The following is an 18,569-nucleotide window of genomic DNA, read 5'->3' as shown; positions in this document are numbered from 1 at the left end:
AAAACCCCAACGTTCCCGGTGATTCCTTCGCTTGAATACACGGCGTGGTGTTGGCAGTCAGACCAAGTGCTGGGGCACAGAATGGACCTTGTTTTCTGCATCCTCTCGTGAGCCTGGTACAGAGCCCCAGCCAGTGTTCAAATAAATGTGGAATGAATGGAATGTCTCATTACCAACATGATCTCAATGGATCCATAGGTCACTGTATCATATCACCACACTCACTTTACAGGGTAGGAAACTCAGCCATGCCAAGTGACCAAAGTCACAACAAAGTGGACACCTTTTTGTCGGTGACCCCAAGGCACTTCCCATCCTAACATTAAGACAGGTATGTCCTGGGCTGGGAAAAGCAAGAAGGGACCGAGTAACATCCCAAGAGGGAACAAAAAAGTCCCAAACAAATGAAAGTAGAATAAAACCTATGTATAGTACAGTATTATTTCTGAAACCTTTTAGTCTCATTTTACCTTGACACTGACCCTAAAGCTGAGAATAACAGGCGAAAAGCCTGTATGTATCCAAACTGGGATATATGAATTGTTTTAGTCCCCTGAATTTTTTGAGAAGATTTTGGTACAAATTACTTGAAATCAGTGTTAAAAATCTATCGAGTGAGATATATATATATATATATATATATATATATATATATATATATATCCAGTGATAAATCATGAAGTACCCTGTGTCACAACGTATTCCTGTCAAAAATGTTTATAACCGAATCTCAGCCTAACTCCCACAGTCAACGGGAAACAAGTCAAACCCAGAATATTTGTCACTTTATGAGACAGCTGGCCTTGTCTATTCAAAGAGTCAGTGTTGGGGCATCTGGGTGGCTCAATCAGTTAGACATCTGACTTTTGATCTCAGCTCAGGTCTTGATCTCAGGGTTGTGAGTTCAAACTCCACACTGGCTGTGAAGCCTACAAAAAAGAAAGAAAGAAAGAAAGAAAGAAAGAAAGAAAGAAACCTACTAAAAAAGAAAAAAAGAAAAAAAAGTTCTAGGTTTAAAGAGATTAAAGGGATCAATAACGGTGCTTAGACCCTAATTGGATCTTTGTTTAAAATACATTAAAAAAGTAATAATAATGAAATAAAATAAAACACATTAGTGGAAGAACCAGAAATATTGGAACATGGATTGAATGTGAACTTAACGTTAATTTTATTAAGTGTAGTAATGGTGGAATTGCAATTACACAAAAAAAATGCTTATTTTTAGCAGATGCATGCCAATGTATTTAGGGGTGAAGTGTCAAAGCGTCGAAGTCTACAATTTATTTTTAGATGGTTCAACCAACTTATATACAAACACATACACACACATAAATAGAGAGTAAATGTGGCAAAATGTTAAGTTATCAGATCTAGGGAGAGGGCATATGGGTGTTTATCATATCTTTTTTCCCCAACTCTCCATTTTGAAATATTTCACCAAGTGGAGGGATATCCTAGATTTTCCATTTAGGGGTGCTTGGGTGGCTTAGTTGGTTGAGGGTCTGCCTCTTGCTTTTGGCTCAGTCATGATCTCACAGTTTGTAAGATAGAGCCCTGCGTCGGGCTCTGTGCTGACAGTGCGTGCTCTCTCTCTCTCTCAAAATAAATAAATACACTTAAAAAAAAAAAAAATCATCACTTTCAAAATGCTCTGTCCTGGCAGGCACGTAGGTCTTTTAGGTAGGGTTTCTCCAAGTATGGTCTCTCACCATCAGTATGAGAACCGCAAGAGAAAATATAGGAATGGTCAACGAGCACATGAAAAGAAACTCTGCATCAGTCGTCAAGAAAATGCAAATGCAATTATAGTGCCATATGCCTGAAACTAATGTAACATTGTGTGTCGACTATATGTCAATGGGAAAAAAATGCGAAGGGAAACCACGCTGAGAGAGCACCACATGCCCACCAGAATGGCTGAACAGAGAAAGGCCGGCAACATCAGTGTCGGTGAAGATACGGAGTGTCAGGAACGCCTGTATTTTGTGGTACGGGGGGTTGTAAAATGGTACAGCTACTCGGGAGAACGATGTGGCAGTTTCAATAATTCAGCATATCCTTGGTTAAACATCCGACTCGATTTCGGCTCAGGTCAGGAGCTCACGGTTCCTGGGTTCGGGCCCCACGTGGGGCTGTGCGCTGGCAGCACAGAGCCTGCTTGGGATTCTCTCTCTGCCTCTCTCCCGCTCACGTGCACGCTCTCTCTTTCTGTCTCTCTCAAAATTAATAGATATTAAAAAAATAAATAAATTCAGCGTATCCTGCCCACACAACCTTCCTCTCAGGTCCCCAGAGGAATGAAAACCTACGTCCAAAGACTCGTATCCCAGTGTTCACGGCAGCTGTACGGACAACGGGCAGACCCTGGAGACAGCCGTGCAGGGTGTCACCAACCCGAGTGCAGATAAACCCTGAGGCAGCCCCGCGTGGACATGTGCAGGAACGCGAGTGTTTGAAAGCAACCACCAGAGGACGCACTACACGCTTCTCTTTTTATATGAATTCCTAGAACCAGCTGGACCTACCTATAGAGACGGAACGGATGTGCCTGGGACTGGAGGTCAGGAAGGATTGGCGGCAAAGGGACACGAAAGAACTTTCTGGGGCCTGTGGAACAAATTCCGCATCTTGTCTGGCAGTGGTCACGTGGGAACCTGCCTTTGTCCGAAAGCACTCTCGAGACGGGTGCATTTTCTTTCGGGCAAATTCTGTCTCCATAAAGCTGACTTAAAACACATTTACACATCTTTTTTTCCCCCGCTCCGGTGGTGAGATGGGCTCTTTCAGACAGGGTTTCCCAAAATATGATTTCTGGGCTTTGTGCATCAGCCTCACCAGGAAATCTGACCCACTGAGTCAGAATCTCAGGACTGGGCGGGGAGGAGTCACGGGCACCCCAGAGGCTGCCGGAGCCGCCCGTGCCAGAGGCCGGTGTCACAGCTCGGGGACACAAGCCACGTCTGGATTTCACGCAAGAGCAGCTGGTGGTGCCCGGTGGGGAAAGAGACTAGAGAAATGACTCGAGAGGAATCCCAGGCCGACCAACCTGCCGCCTAACTTGCCGGCTTCTGTTCTGTACAAAGGGAAAGACAGGCTCTGAAGGCCAGGCTGGAACTTGTGAGAAGGGCCCCCGGCCAAGGAAGGAATCAGGGGCTGCGAGAAGGGGGCACCACGGGGCTCCCTTCCGAAGCCCGCCGCTCTCCAGCCAGGCTGTGCCTCAGAATCTTGGGGACCTTTTAAAAAAGTCTAATTCCTCTTTTGTTTTTGTTTTTTTAATTTATTGAGAGAAAGAGAGTGCAGGGGAGGGGGAGAGAGACGGGAAGAGAGAGAATCCCAAGAAGGCTCCACGTGGTCAGCCCAGAGCCTGACGTGGGGCCCGAACCCACGAACCATGAGCTCGTGACCCGTTTAACCGACTGAGCCACCCGGGTGCCCCGTCCAACTCCTCTTTTAATCATAGTAGTACATAAATACAGGGTCTTAAAAAAACAAACGTGAATATGGCTTTAGTAACACTAAAAATCAAAAGAGATTGGCCCCTCTGTGACCTTATTTCTGCTCCTTGGAGACACTGAGAAGCTTTTCACTCTTAAGTGTGCAGCTTGATGAATATTTACATGTGTGCCCCCCCCCCCCCGAGCCCGCCTAGACGAAGACCCAGACCGTTTCCAGCACCCTAGAATGTTTGCTAGGTGCCCCTTCTCGGTTCATATTTCCCCAGACAACCACTATTCTGACTTCTGTCACCACTGGTAAGTTTCAAGGCAACCACTCTAAATTATTTTTGTCATGGGGCGCCTGCGTGGCTCAGTCAGTTAAGCGTCAGGCTTCAGCTCAGGTCACCATCTCACGGTTCATGGGTTTGAGCCCCACATCCGGCTCTGTGCTGTCAGCACTGAGCCTACTTTGGATCCTCTGGCCCCGTCTCTCTCTGCCCGCCTTCCCCGCTGGTTCTGTAAGTGAACGAACTTTAAAAAAATTGTTTTTGTCCTTTCTTCTAGCATTTGTTTCCATATTTCTAAATGATATACTAACACTGCTATTTCCGGGTCTGCCTGCTTTGGGCAGGAACTAGCAGCTTCTTAGGACGCTAGATCCCACGTTCACTCTTCTTGCCCTGCCTCACCAAGGGAAGCTACAACACTTGCCAATTTCCAGGCCCCGCCACCAAACCACCACGCCCTGGGCACCTGTGCCCCCGCAGCCGCAGGCCCGCGGTAGCTGCGAGCCGGGCCCTCCGCCTTAAGCCGGCCCGACACGCCGGACTCAGGACGTCTGCGGAGAAGGGCTCTGCGGTGTGAAAGCGGAACCTGTTACCAGGCTGCGGGGTTCAACTGGAGTTGGAATAAGCAAGCCAAGAGAAACCCCAGTATTTCTAAGGACCCCCCCCCCTTTCCGCCGGTCGGCCCATCCGTGCTGCGCAAACCTCTGGTCTGAACGGACCCCTCAAGGCTTCTGTCTGACAGGAACCCGAATGCATGGCCTACCTCCAGAGAGGAAGGCCGGTCCGCACGGGACAGTCGCGTCGGATGTTCAGCGCCAAGATGCGACGCAGGTACAGCCTCCTGTCACTTGGAGAGAGGTCTATGCAGGCTGGAGACATTGAACCAGTCCTTCCGGCTCACCCTGTGGCCACTCCCTCGGCCCAAAGGCCCCTCACTGAACCCCAACACAGACCTCTGCAGGCCGGTGTCCCCACAATTCTGATTTCCTTTCTCACCGGGACCCCACGCTCTGTGGCTCCCGTGGCATCTCCGGCCCCGGGCGGGAGATCTGCACCCTCCCTGCCTCGGGAGCCCCGCCAGCCCTGCACCCACCCTGTGCCAGCCCGGGAGGAAACCCTCTTCCCGCCTCCGGGGCGGTGGGGGGGGGGGGACAGTTCGCATGTGCTGTCCTGCAGACACTGCTGGGGGGTGGTGTGGCCCCAAGTGCCCGGGGATGGCGCTTCCAGCGGCTGCCAAGTCCCCGGGCTCTGCGGGCCAGGGCGAGAACCGACGGGCAGCACCTGTGATTGTGAAATCCTCCTGGTCCTTAAGACCGAAAGGGTGTGCACGTGTGACCAAACAGGTACAGGGATAGGATGGGAAATGGCCATTTTAATGAGGGAGAAACCCAGGCTCCAAGATGCTAAGAAGCCATCCCAACGTCACCGAACAAGTCCGCTTCGGGAGCCGGAGACTAAAATACACTCTGCCCGGGGCCACAGGAAACCTCCTTTCCCTTGGACGTGATCTGCTTGCACCAGAAGTCCAGTCCCGGGTTCGCTCAGGGAGGGCCCCTTGAGCACAGGGCAGGGACACCTGGAAGCCTGGGTCCAGGGGAGCGGCTACCCCAGCCGGCACCCTGGCCTCCACTGACAGGCCACAGGCCCTCATGTCTCTGGATGGGCAGAACCCAAATCACTTGGTCCCCTTGGCACAGACCCAGGATCTTGGAGAGGCACAGTCCCAAGCCACAATCTTGCCTTCCTCCAGGCCCCCGCACTTGAGATCCGGCTGGTCCTCATCTTCCTCTGGGAGTCTGGGGAGGGTGAGAAGAGGGGCCGGGCTCAGGATGACGGGCTCTGCCGGCCGGTGCGCCCGATGCCAGGGCTGGCGTGGGGACTGCGTGACCACTGCACAGAGCCAGGAGAGTCTGCAAAGGGCTCTGGGGTTGGAATGAGGATGCCCCATAGCTTGAGAGAACCACCCGCCCCCTCCGTGCAGTGCCCCTTATCTACCGAACAGGGTGACGCTCCTGCTCGGGTGGGTACGCTAGGGGGCCCAATAAGGGATGGGGTGACTGGGGCTAAATGAAACCAGGCCCTGAGTGGGGCAGTGGGGGAGGGGTGTCTCTCAAGAGCTACCCCAGGCTGGTGGTGGAGCAGGGGGCTGAAACTTGGAACAGAAGGAGGATCCAGATCAACAGTGGGGGAGGTGTCAGTGGAAAGGAAGGCCTCGACCCCTCTTCGGTGCCTGACGTGATGTCATTCTGGCACACTGAGGACAGAGAGGCCACCCACCCAGGCCCACGGTCACTTACAAATGGGGTGGTAGTGGAGCCCCATCAATCCAGTGCCAGCCCTGGGGGCCTCGCTGGGCCCCCACCCAGGAGTACTTGGTGACTGGGTATCTGCTCAGGAAGTCCTGAAGGAGAAAAGCAGCTGGTCACCCTTCTCCGACACTAGTAAGGCTCCTCCCCGGGAATTCTGTGCCCCACCCTGCCCCACCCCTGCCCCACCTCCTGCAGATTCCCAACTTACTGAGCCAGAGAAGTGACCAGAGAAGTGACTCGGCTCAACCCGGCTCTCCCAGAACATCAGGAAGTGGAAAGCTGTACTGGATGCTCGTGGGTTGGCAGACACTGTGCTCAGGACTGGGGACCAGAAATGGGGGTGATCCCATCTCCGCTTCACGGGGAGAGAGGATGCGAATGCCAGTCCCCACCCAGCAACGCGAGATGGATACTGAGCGGCCAGAGAGGCGGGGAGAAAGCTGGGAGACTCCAGAGTACATCCGGGGAGCAAACAGCCTGACTGTGCAGGAGGCGATGACAGGGCTGAGGCGGCCGCGGAGGGGGCCTGGGAGCAGATGGCCAGCAAGAGCGCACCTGTCAGCGAGAGCGTAATGTACCCTGTACCAGTTGGGCGCGATATCACGACCATTTATAAAAAGAAGACAAGTACGAAGGCCCCGGAGCGGTATGAGGAAAGTCATCAGACAGGGTTACAGTGAATCAGAACGTCAATCAGCTGCGCCATGATCACCGTCATGACAAAACACGTACGCACACAAACACAGACACGCAAGGAACGATAAAAGCCGGGAGTGCGTTGGAGAGCTATTAGAGACCGTTTTTCTTTTTCTTTTGAGTATTTGTCCTTGAGGTCATGTTGTTTTTGGCAACAGAGTGAATGAAAACATTGCATTAAAATTTTTTTAACTTGGAAAAAGATGTTTCAGTGCTGTAAGTCCCGGTGTGGGGCAGCGATGCTGGTGCATCTTCCAGAACATACTTCGGTGCCACCTTAACAGGAGCAGTGACATCCTTCTGACCACTTGAGTGAGTGATTCCACTTTGGAGGAAAAATCCAAGAACATAAAGGGGGAGGAAATGAACTTCTCCAAAGATAACACAGTGTTATTTGTAAATAAAAAGTGGAAACCACCCAATTGCTTAGTAATAAGGAAATAACTAGGCACGTTATGGGACATCAACACGATGGAAAATTACAATGCTGGTAACAGTGACAAGTACGTAGAAAATGTAATGCCAGAAAATGTAAATATGAAAACACGCAAAGCAAAGAAGAGCAGAAGAGCAAAAATATGGCCTGGGGAAAGCATCATCCATAGATTAAGTTCCAGAAACTTCTGAGTCACTTATGGTCCAAAGAATTGCTGTGTATGAGGCCGCCGAAATCCCAGGGCCTCCATGGCCTTCAGCTGGTGCTTCTCCAACTTTGCCACCAATTTGGGAACATGGGGGAATATGACCCTCAGCAGAATTTCCTTGAAATCCCATATTTTCCATCTTAAAAGTGAGCTAAATTATCTGCTAAATTAGTCTTCAAACATCTTTTTTAAAAATTGTGAATAAAATACATACCAAGAACTTTAGCATTTTAACTATTTTTAAGTGTACAAGCTGCTGGCATTATGTCCATTCACAATGTTGTGCAACCACCGTCCATCCCCAGAACTTTCTCATCTTCCTCCGTGGAAACTCCAGGCCCATTAAACACCCTCCTATCCCCCCACCTGCTTGACGAGCACCACTCTACTTCCTGCCTTCATACATTTCAGCTTTCATATTCAAATGCTCCAATTAGTTAATCTTCGTAATCTTACGATGGAGATTTTTTCATGGTTTTTTTTTCACCTTTCTATAGTCAACTGTGGCTTCTTCCTCCCTCCACCCCACAAACACAGCCGTTCTTAAACCAATGGCGAGTGAGTCTGCTGACCGATGACACTTAAACTTTCTCCTTTTCTCTAACTGCGAGCAAAATCAGCTCTTAGGGAGGCTGAGACCTGCTGATCCAGGGCCGTGTGTGTCACTGGCACCTTGGAATGTCCCCGGGTGTGTGTGTCCCAGCTCCTGGAGCCTGGCCTTTGCCAGCTCCCTCTGCCTGCCAACCCTCAGCTGCTCCTCCTTGCCCGGTGCCTCCTGAAGCTTCTGTCCTCGTGGAGAGCTCCACAGTCATCACGTTCCAGATTTGAACAGCCCGGGACCCAAATCTTCACCCTTGTCTTCTTGCAAGGAGCTTATCCAGACTTCATGATATGTTTCCTATATACTTATGTTTCAAATAATTGATCTTGTATGCTTAGTTTTAAAAGAATTCTTGGGGTGCCTGGGTGGCGCAGTCAGTTGAGTGTCCAACTTCATCTCAGGTCATGATCTCGTGGTCCATGAGTTTGAGCCCTGTGTCGGGCTCTGTGCTGGCAGCTCAGAGCCTGGAGCCTGCTTCGGATTCTGTGTCTCCCTCTCTCCCTGCCCCTCCCCAACTCATGCTCTGTCTCTCTCTGTCTCAGAAATAAACATTAAAAAAAAATAATTAAAAAAATTTTAAAAAATGTTAAAAAAAAGTTAAAAGAATTCTTTATCTGAAGCTTGCAATTTGGTGAAGTTCATCTCCCCCTTGGAGGACCCACCAGCCACAGGGAAGTTTTTGCTCAGAGGGCTGAGGTCATTCTGAACTCAACCCGTCTGCTTAGAGGCTGGAGGGCAGGGACAGGCTTTCCGAGGACACTTGCTGTGCTCAGTGGGTCACTGCCCAGCTGGGTCCCCTCCCCAGCTCCACCCACTCTCTAGGGACCCACCTCCATTCCCACTGGCCTCCATTTTGCAGACGCAACCAGGGGCCTGAGAATGTTCTTATCTGACAAATATAAGAACTCAGGTCTGACGCAGGCCCCCGACAAAAACGCTTAAATACTGACCTCCTGCTTACAGGGCTACTGTCCCTCTAGCATTTCCTCCTAATTACGTAGCACACATTATTCACAGAACATTTAGAAGATTAGAAAAAATTAAAACTTTAAAGAAGAAAAAAAAAAATCACTCGTAATCTTGCCCCCAGCGGTAACCACAATTAGGATATTACTATACATATTTCCTTTCTGTTTTTCCTTTGTATATTTATTTTTACCATACTGAGATTTGATGGTTTTCAATCTACGTTGTATCTTTCTCATTTCTCCATGTTTTCTGAAACGTCAGTGCTATTCCTGGTAATGAAATAACTCATGTTCACTGTAAAACATTTTCTCCAGCATGGTTTTCTGTCCATCTCCAGGGAACTCTCTGAGAGAAAGAAGGCAGGAACCACCTTCCCTGTTGTGCAGCACAGAACAGCTCTGTGTCAAGACTGGGCAGGAACAGTCCAAGAAAACAGAATGTTATGTATGTGGAATCTTAAGTAAAATATTAACAAGTCAAATCCAGAAGTATTTGAGGAAGAAAACATCACGGCTAAGTCAACTAGCACAAGAGGCCTGTACTGAAGTGAAGAGCCTGCTTGGGATTCTCTCTAAATAAATAATAAAATAAAATATAAAAAACAAAAAGTAAAATAAGTAAACAAAAGCAGACCAACGTAATTCACCACAGAGATTAAAGAGGAAACAACGGTATCATCTCGAAACACACACAAAGAAGCATCCCATGAAATGAAACTCATTCATGTTTAGAACTCTTCAAAAAATGGGACTAGAAAGGAACTTCCTTAAATGCTAACATTTAAGGAATGGGCTGTTCTGGCTCCTCATTGACTCCCCAGGGCCAAACACAGCGTAGGTGGTCAATAGATACTTACTAAGTCACTGACCGAAGGAACCCTCACTGTGAAGGGCTTGGCACAGGCTGGACGGGAGCACGCCTGCGCCCGTGTTCCCAGCTCCACCTCTGCGTCTTCATTCTAAGACGACCTTGGGAGCCCTGATGTCTGGTCCTCCCGCATGTAACTTTATTTCCCCAGGCCTAGGTGACTTTTTATGCAATGCAGAGTTGGACTAGATCTTTGAGATTCCTTCCAGCGCTAGGAATGGGTGATCCGTAACAATACGTCCATCTTTCTGCCGCCCGCCCCCTTCTCACCTGGATGTGGCCCAGCAGGGGGAGGGTGGCATGGTGAGACGAGCAGAAGGCCTGGCTGGCCTCCCAGGCCTGAGCCTCGGCAGAGAGGTAGTAGCAATGCTCCTCACACCACATCCAGCCCGGGGGGCACGGCTGGCAAGTGGCCCCTGCAAGCACAGAGACCACTGTAAAGAGCTGAACGGATGCGCGGTAAAAAATGAAAGTCTGGCCATGGCCTTGACTGATGGGACAGATCCGGAGCATGGAAGTGGTAAGCCTTGGGAAGGGCAAGCGGGATGGGCAAGGACCCGGGCAGGCTGTAGAGTTTGTGCAATGGCCAAAGCCGCCCGAGGCGGGGGCCGTCAACCCACTGCTCGTCAGAACACAGGCTGTGTCCAGTGGGAGGAAGGAGCTCCTTTCCCTCTCTGTGCTCAACAAGCCCCATGTCTTCATGCTGCGCCTGCCCGGGGCAGGGGTGTGTGTGTGTGTGTGTGTGTGTGTGTGTGTTTCTAATTCTCAGAAAGCTGCTGTCAGGACTACACACCCTGGTGGTGGCCAGAGGAGGAGAGGGGACCAGGAGGAGGCACCATACCTACTCTAGAAGCCAGGGCCACAATGGTGACCGCGGACACTGCCAGAAACACAGCCATGACCACTAGGGCCCAGCGCAGGGACTTCATGTACAGAGGCAGCCCTGGGGGAGGGGACAACCAGGAGAGACAGGTTAGAACCCAAGACTCGTACACCAGCATCACGCCTGCCTTAGCACCCCCCCTCACCTTGGCCCAACACACCACAGAAACCCACTCAATTTAGGTTAGAAAATTATTATTGAGGAGAAATCACTAGAAGATGTTCTGCTTATTTATTTTTTTTTTTAATTTTTTTTTTTAATGTTTATTTATTTTTGGGATAGAGAGAGACAGAGCATGAACGGGGGAGGGGCAGAGAGAGAGGGAGACACAGAATCGGAAACAGGCTCCAGGCTCTGAGCCATCAGCGCAGAGCCTGACGCGGGGCTCGAACTCACAGACCGCGAGATCGTGACCTGGCTGAAGTCGGACGCTTAACCGACTGCGCCACCCAGGCGCCCCTACTTCTTTAAAAAATAGAAGACAGGGGAGCCTGGGTGGCTCAGTCGGTTAAGCGGCCAACTTCGGCTCAGGTCACGATCTCGCGGTCCATGAGTTCGAGCCTGCGTCGGGCTCTGTGCTGACAGCTCAGAGCCTGGAGCCTGTTTCAGATTCTGTGTCTCCCTCTCTCTGACCCTCCCCTGTTCATGCTCTGTCTCTCCCTGTCTCGAAAATAAATAAACGCTAAAAAAATAAAAATAAAAAATAATAAAAAATAAAATAAAAAATTAAATTAAATTAAAAAATAGAAGACATAAGAATCCATTGAAGGAGAACAAACGATTGGCTGACAACCATCTGCTGAGCACAAACCGTGCATTAGACACAGGGCCCACCAGGGACAAGGCAAGACCCCTGCACTCATGGGGCTCAAGGTACCAGGAGATAAAGCTGCAAACGGGAGGGATGGGGGTTCAGTTTAAACGTTGGCAGACCGCCTTGGCTCTGTGGGTCCCCCAAGTGTTTTTGGTGTGTTTTCCCACCTGCCTCTCCTATCTCTCCAGGCCACTGGAGGCCACTGGTGAGGCATCGTGCAGAGTGTGCTTTGCAGGCCATAGAGCAGGAGACAGACGTGAGTTGTCAGCAGCTCCTGTGAGCTGGACCCAGGGGACCAGATAACTAGAATGAGGCTGCAGAGGGGAAAGGAACTTCAGAGATAGGCAGGCAGAAGAGAGAGAACATATTTGAATCATCCTGCCCCGGTGATGGAGTAACCAGGGAGGCCAGGGGGGAAATGTGGGGAATAAAATACAGTAAATGGTTAATCGCGGCCTCAGACAGCTCACGGCGGCTTTCTACCCAGAAACATCTAAAGTAACTGAGCACTCCTGGGGCACCTGGGTGGCTCAGTTGGTTGAGTGTCTGACTTCGGCTCAGGTCATGATCTCAAGGTTCGTGAGTTCAAGCCCCGTGTTGGGTTCTCTGCTGACAGTGTGACCTGCTTGGGATTCTCTCTCTCTCTCTCTCTCTCTCTCTCTCTCTCTCTCTCTGCCCCTCCCCCACCAAAATAAACAAATAAACTTTAAAATAAATAAATAAGCGAGTGACTGAGTACTCCTGAATCTGAATTTGACCTCTGCCAGGACACAGAAGCATGAAATCAATTAATGTAAGAAGAGGCCTCTCCTCTCCCAGGCACTTGGCCGCAAGGGGCCATGGGACCCAGCCACATCTCGGGGATGAGGGTTGGGGAAGCTACATATTCAGTGTAAGGGTCCCAAGAACGCAAGTCATCGTATTTGTCAAAGCCTGAGGTAATTCTCCAGCAAATATTTTACTATTTTGAAACGACTAATGCCATTTTTAAAACCATATGCACAGGATACACCCCCCATATGAGTGCACACATGTGTGTATGGTACACACAACTTATACACAAAGAAAGTTGGGACACACTTCCAAGGTTTTTAAGAAAACATGTTTGCAATCATAATTCAACTTTAAAAGCAAAGGCACTTTTGAAATCTTTGACTTCCCTTTTCCATTAGGAAAAACGCTTGCTTCAAAGACTGGAAAGGGAAGTATGTTACGGTGATCTGTGAAGAGTCACATTCCATCTATGACCTGTTAGGAATTTGTTCTTTTTTTTTTTTTTTAAACACATAATCCGCTTCTTAAAGGGATTTGACCCAAATTTCCATCAACTGGTAAGTGGATAAACAAAATGCGGTATATCCATACAGCGCAATATTCAGCCACGAAAAGGTAGGAAGTGCTGATGTAGGCTGCAACGTGGCTGAGCACTGAAAAGTTTATGCTCCGTGAAAGAAGCTTGTCGCATAAGGGCACGTATTACAAGTCCATTTATGAAATGTCCAGAACAGGCAAAACCCACAGGGACAGAGAGTAGATCAGTGGTTGCTGGGGAGAGGCTGGGGGTGATGGCTCAAAGATACAGCGTTTCCTTTTAGGGTATTGAAAAAATACATTTTTTAAGGTTATTTATTTATTTTGAGAGAGGGACAGAGAGAACAAGTGAGCGGGGGAGGGGCAGAGAGAGAGAGAGAGAGAGAGAGAGAGAGAGAGAGAGAGAGACAGGGAGAGGGAATCCCAAGCAGGCTCTGCACTGCCAGTGTGGAGCCAGATGTGGGGCTCGAACTCACAAACAGCAAGATATGACCTAAGCCAAAATCAAGAGTCGGACGCTTACCTGACGGAGTCACCCAGGCATCCTGAAAATATTCTAAAACCAACTGTAATGGTTGTGCACCTCTGTGAATATACTGAAGACCACTGGATTGTACACTTTACATGGATGGGTTTTATGGTATATGAATTATGACTCAATGAAGCTGTTACCAAAAAAAGTGATTTGAAAATGTTTGGAATAAAAAATACATATACATTGATAGTCTTAAAAAGCAGAAAAGCCTGCAGAAGAAAAGGAGAACAAATCTACCAATCACCTCCGTCAATGTAACTCTTGTGACTGAACACTAAATTCAGCTCTGACCTTTCAGAAAAGAAATACAGCAGGTTACATAGTCTCACACACCTTCCACCCTGGGCTGCAGTGCTGACGTTGGGGATGGCCTCCCACAGAGCCAGGGTCCTCCCCAAATTTCCAGGCAGGAGTCCCACCTACCCCCTTTCAAAAACAATTCTTTGGGGTGCCTGGGTGGCTCAGTCAGTCAAGCATCCGACTTTGGCTCAGGTCGTGATCTCGCGGTCCGTGGGTTCGAGCCCCGCGTCGGGCTCTGTGCTGACAGCTCAGAACCTGGAACCTGCTTCTGATTCTGTGTCTCCCTCTTTCTGACCCTCCCCCCATTCATGCTCTGTCTCTCTCTGTCTCAAAAATAAATAAATGTTAAAAACAAAAACAATTATTATTATTTTTTTAATTTATTTATTTTGAGAGAGAGAGAGAGAGCGTGATGGAGGGAGGAAGGGGCAGAGAAACAGTGAGAGAGAATCCCCAAGCAGGTTCCACACCGTCAGCACTCAGCCAAACTAGAGCTCCAGGCGAGGCTCAAACTCATGAACCATGAGATCATGACCTAAGCTGAAATCAAGAGCCTGACACTTAACAGACTGAGCCACCCAGGCAGCCTGCTAAAGTCCCCTCTAAACTCGTCTTCTCCCTATTTCCAATTCTAGACTTCCTTAAATGGAATTCGCTCAGGGTCTGCAAACCTACCCAGTCCCACATGGTAATTACACACAGTCCTTCCCTCTGGCCCATTCTCTAGCTTCCACCCAATTCCGTTTCCAAATCTTGGACTGACCATCTCTGATGTTACACCCTCTGTTTGCTCTCTCACTTTGAACTCCATCTTAACTTGCCATATTTCCTACCGGCAACTGAAACACTGTCTGCTTCCTCCCTCCTAGCCAAATCCGGGTATCAGGGGATGGAACCAGGTTTTGCGGGGCTTCAAGTTTATTCAATTTGCTCTCCCCTGCTGCACACTGCTTCTCTCTCTCTCAACTATAAACATTAAAAAAAATTTTTTTTTTTGGAGGGGCGCCTGGGTGGTTCAGTTGGTTAGCGTCGGCTTCAGCTCAGGTCATGATCTTGCGGTTCATGGGTTCCAGCCCCATGTCATGCTCTGTGCTGACAGCTCAGAGCTTGGAGCCTGCTTCGGATTCTGTCTCCGTCTCTCTCTGCCCCTCCCCTGCTCCCACACTGTCTCTCTCTCTCTCTCTCTCTCTCTCTCCCTCTCAAATATAAACATTAAAAAAATTTATTCAATTTGGTGGGTGAGGGAAGGGGTCTTAAAAAATATAATAAAAACCTCCAAATACAAAGTTTGGCATAGGACTCAGAGGGCTCCTGCCAGTGAGGCTCTGCTTTTGTGTCATCGCCTTCAGGTAAAATCTATCACAATTGCCCTGCTCCTCCCGCTGGGCAGGACCATGCTGGGGCATCATCCTCTCTGGGCCCCATTTCCTCCATGCCCCCAGCACTGGTGAGTACATTCTTCCTGCCCGTTCCACCCAAATTATAACCACCTCTGGAGTTCCTAGGCTGCCCCACCATCTCCAAAAGACACCTTCTACCCCAGCCTCTGCTCCTGTTCTCCGTTCCAGAAGGCTCCTGCCCAGACCCCTCCTGGCTCCGTCCCAGGCTGACCTGCACTTAAACTTTAGTCCTAGATTCTTATTAATCTGATCAAAAGCTATTGACTTTATTTTTTTTATTTTTTTATTTTTTTAAATTTTTTTTTCAACATTTATTTATTTTTGCGACAGAGAGAGACAGAGCATGAATGGGGGAGGGGCAGAGAGAGAGGGAGACACAGAATCGGAAACAGGCTCCAGGCTCCGAGCCATCAGCCCAGAGCCTGACGCGGGGCTCGAACTCCCGGACCGCGAGATCGTGACCTGGCTGAAGTCGGACGCTTAACCGAGTGCGCCACCCAGGCGCCCCAAAAGCTATTGACTTTAAAAGACTCATTGTGGTAGATAGAATAATATTCCCCCCCAAAGATGCCCACTTCTTAATCCCTAGAACCTGTAGGGACAATATGTTAGGTTACATGGCAAAGGGGAATTAAGGCTTTAGATGGAATTAAGGCTGATCATTGGCTTTAAGATGAGGAGACTCTCCTGGATTTTCTTGGTAGGCCCAACGTAATCACAAGGATCCTTAGAAACAGAAGAGGGAGGCAGAAGGGCAGGAGAGTCCGAGAGGGCGGCAGGAGAAGGAATCAGCCACACATTGCTGGCTTTGAATATTCTGAGGGGTATGAACTAAGGAATGCAGAGTCTTCGCTACAAAAAGGCAAGGCAACGGAATCTCCCCTAGAGTCTCCAGGAAGGAACACGGTGCTGCTGACACCTTGGCTTTAGACCAGTGAGCCCACATCAGACTTCTGACCTACAGAACTGTAAGATAATAAATGTGTGTTGTTTCAAACCACTAAGTTTGTGGCAATTTGTTACAGCAGCGATAGAAAACACATCATCAGGCAGACAATGTGCTCACACCAAACTGCAAAAGCCAGGAACGATGTGCGTCCCTGAAGTCTACCCACGACTGAGACATGGCAGAGACCTTCGGGCTTTGCGGCCTGTCTAGCTGGCCTGGTCTTCCTCTCACCTGGCTAAGGTTTTGGCATTTTGCCTGCTGGGCAGGTGGCTAGCCCTCCTGGCCTCTGTTCCTGAGCTTTCCAGCTAGAAGGTTGCCTCTGCCACCCCCAAACCCTACTCACCTTTCAACGCTTAGTTCCAGGAAGCTTTCCCATGCCCCCAGGGTTCACCAATCACTCCCTCCCAGTTCCCAGTCCAGGGTTGTTTATATCTTTTCCAGGCTCCTTCTGGTTCCCTGACAAGAGAAGGGAGGCTGGGCCTGAGAGAGGAGCCAGGAGTCGGGAGTCCGGGGACCTGTGTTCCCATCCGGGTTGCCACCCCCGTCACGTGATCCTGGAAGACCTCCCCTGTCCCGGAATTCCTCCCTCCTCTACTTTTCCACACTAAGAGGGAGTGAGAAAGTTCTTGCGGTGGGACGGCGGAGTGGTGGTGGAAATAGTGGTTTTACTCTTTCATCGCAGACAGCTCAAGTACAACCACTAGCCCCGAACGTTACCGATCCCAGCTCGGCGGGACAGGCCAGGCGGGGCCGGGGCAGCGGGGTGGTCGGCGGGGCGCCGGGAAAGGGGAGCGCTCCGGCTGCGTCGCCCCCTCCCCGGCCGCGCGGGCCCCCGGGGCAGGCGCGCGCTTACCCATGATCTCTATGGCCCGGGGCAGCTTCTCGTCGCTGTCCGTCTCGGCGCGGGGCAGCAGCGCGTCCTCCTTCTCCAGCCCCAGCTCCCTGCAGCGGCCGCCGCACGTGGTGGGAGAGCCCGCGGGCTCCGCGCGCCTGTCGGCGGGGCTGGCCCGGCCCTCGGCGTCGAGGCCGCGCTCCGGCCGCGCTGGGGTCCGCGGCAGGAGCGGGTGGGTGGGGAAGGCGTGGCGGGAGGAGGCCGGGGACTCGGGCACCGGCACGGTGAGGAAGCGCGTGGAGGGCGCCGGCGAGGGCGCGCGGCTGCTCCCGGCCGCGCCCACGGACTTCACGCGCACGTCCACCTGCAGTTCCACCGGGGCCCAGGCGCCAGACAGCTGCTCCCCCGACACCAGCTCGGCCCCCGGCGCCTCGCCGGCCTGGGGCCGCTCGGCCACGGAAGGGCCGGGCGACGGCGGCTCGGAGTCCGCGGACGTCTGGCGGCGGAAGGCGCCGTAGCCCAGGCTGGATGGCGGCAGCCGCGTGAGCGCCGGGCGGGCCGGGGGCTGCTGCTTCCCGCCGGCGAGGTCCTGGCCCACGCCCGCCGCCTTCTTTACGGCTCGGACCAGATTCGGGCTGCTCTCGAGACCCTCAAGCCGTAGTTCATCGGCGGGGACCTGCAGCTGCTCCGGCTCCGCGACCTGGCTCCCCAGGGGCTCCATTGGGAACTCGGCCTGGTCTCCTTCCGATGCCGCCTGGGCCCGCTTCATCACCGACAGACGAAGAGCAGAGCGCACCTGGGCCCAGGTAGGCACCTCCCCGGTATAGATTGGTCCAGCCTGGACAATTGTTTTCAGGCCACGCCCCTCACCCGTGCCCCCGCCCACCCCAAGGGCCCCGCTGGGATTGGCTGTGGCTAGGATTCTATTGGCCACGCCCCCTTAGGCTACCAGAGCCTCCTTCACCTGGCACCGGGAATGGAGAGGGGCAGTGGACCTAGCGGAGGGGTAACCCAGAAGGCAGAGCTGGGAACGGAGACATAAGGAAGAACCCGGAGCCACGCCTGACTCCTCCCTCTTCTTTGCACCCAGTCCCACGGCCCTCTGCCATTGCGCTGATTTTGAGGGTTACAGCTTTGGGCTGAGAGCGGTTGGCCAAACCCGTGAGAGAGCCTGGGACTCAGGTCAGCAGGTGCAAAGGAAATTGGGCGGCCTGAGGAAAAGGAGCAGAGCTGGTTGTCCTGACAGTGTAGTGGGGGAAGGGGCACCACACCTGAGAGGACTCCGCCACAGCAAAAGTCCCCGGGACAGCTACTCTGAAGGCCTGACTCCTACTAGCTTAACTCGTTGAAAACTGAGGGGTGTATAAGCATGAATGTGTATTTTCCACGGGGAGAGAATCCTGGTCCCCAGTCAGCCTGGTGTGGTGCAATATGGGGTGCCCAAACCTGGCTAGTGATCTGAATACCATTTAAAAATACACATATTCCGGGCTGGGCTCCACCCACACTTACTGAATCTCCTAAGGTGATGAGGCCACTTTTAACAAGTGCCCCAAGGTAGCAATGACAGGTAAAATAGAAGCCACTCTGTTAAATCTGAATTTCAGAAAAATAAGAGTTAGGTTTTTAGTATAAGTGCACCCCAAGCACTGTGTGTCCTTCTATTTAAAAATTATTCATTATCTGAAATTAAAATTTAATCTGCCTCCTATATTTTTATTTGTTAAATCCA

General features: G+C 50.9%; 1 protein-coding gene across 1 annotated transcript; it reads right to left on the bottom strand.

Moving 5' to 3' along the window:
* Positions 1-5,079: 5,079 nt before the first annotated feature.
* On the bottom strand, positions 5,080-17,685 carry KLRG2 (killer cell lectin like receptor G2). The gene is made up of 5 exons (XM_086688852.1): positions 16,859-17,685; positions 10,655-10,756; positions 10,084-10,229; positions 6,025-6,128; positions 5,080-5,523 (listed from the first exon to the last, which is right to left on the bottom strand). Exons 1-5 carry the CDS (start codon positions 17,604-17,606, stop codon positions 5,403-5,405), a joined length of 1,221 nt encoding a protein of 406 aa, XP_086544978.1. The 5' UTR covers positions 17,607-17,685; the 3' UTR covers positions 5,080-5,402.
* Between the last annotated feature and the right edge of the window lie 884 nt (positions 17,686-18,569).

This window comes from Puma concolor, chromosome A2, assembly GCF_028749965.1.
Source record: "Puma concolor isolate L17-30 chromosome A2, mPumCon1.1.hap2, whole genome shotgun sequence".
Classification (NCBI taxonomy): Eukaryota; Metazoa; Chordata; class Mammalia; order Carnivora; family Felidae; genus Puma; species Puma concolor.
Note: the sequence above shows the minus strand (reverse complement) of the source record. Positions and strands in the feature narration are given on the sequence as shown.